Here is a 447-nt window from a genome sequence, read left to right on the forward strand (position 1 = left end):
CGAGCCGCGCCCTCCCGCCTCCTGCCTCCCGCGCAGCCAGGGAGGGGGCGGGGGCCGGGCCTGGGAGGGGGCACACTTTCCTGAGAGCCCCGCCCTCCCCACTAACTCCGCAGCACCCGCGAAGGGCCCCCCACTTGGGGTCCCCAGCTGCGCCCCGCGCGCCAGCTCCGCCCCCAGCCGTGAGGGGGGGGGATTAGCGGGCGGGGGTCCCACGGCAGCGGGCGGGGTTGTGGGGTCCTCACATCCAGCCCCTCCTTCGGGCGGCCCCAGTCCCCTGTCCCCCCAGACCTTGCAACTTTCGCCCTGAGCCCACGGACCACCCCAAAAACTCCCCGGGCAAAAACGAAAGTGGGGGCGGCGACGTACCATGGCGCTGCTGAGAGGAGGCGAGGCCGGCGCCGGAGCGAGCGCTCTCGGTCCCCGGCGAGGGGGGGCGGAGGCGGCGGG

General features: G+C 75.6%; 1 protein-coding gene across 1 annotated transcript in view; it reads right to left on the reverse strand.

Annotated features, from left to right (window-relative positions):
- NFIC (nuclear factor I/C (CCAAT-binding transcription factor)) overlaps positions 1–441 on the reverse strand; it is a 61,466-nt gene extending 61,025 nt beyond the window's left edge. The window contains exon 1 of the mRNA XM_012729577.1: positions 367–441. Within this exon, the coding sequence (XP_012585031.1) occupies positions 367–369 (3 nt within the window). The 5' untranslated portion in view covers positions 370–441. The remainder of the gene's footprint in view (positions 1–366) is intronic.
- Between the last annotated feature and the right edge of the window lie 6 nt (positions 442–447).

The sequence above is a fragment of the Condylura cristata genome, unplaced genomic scaffold (assembly GCF_000260355.1).
Source record: "Condylura cristata isolate star-nosed mole 26May11 unplaced genomic scaffold, ConCri1.0 scaffold00025, whole genome shotgun sequence".
NCBI classification, from domain to species: domain Eukaryota; kingdom Metazoa; phylum Chordata; class Mammalia; order Eulipotyphla; family Talpidae; genus Condylura; species Condylura cristata.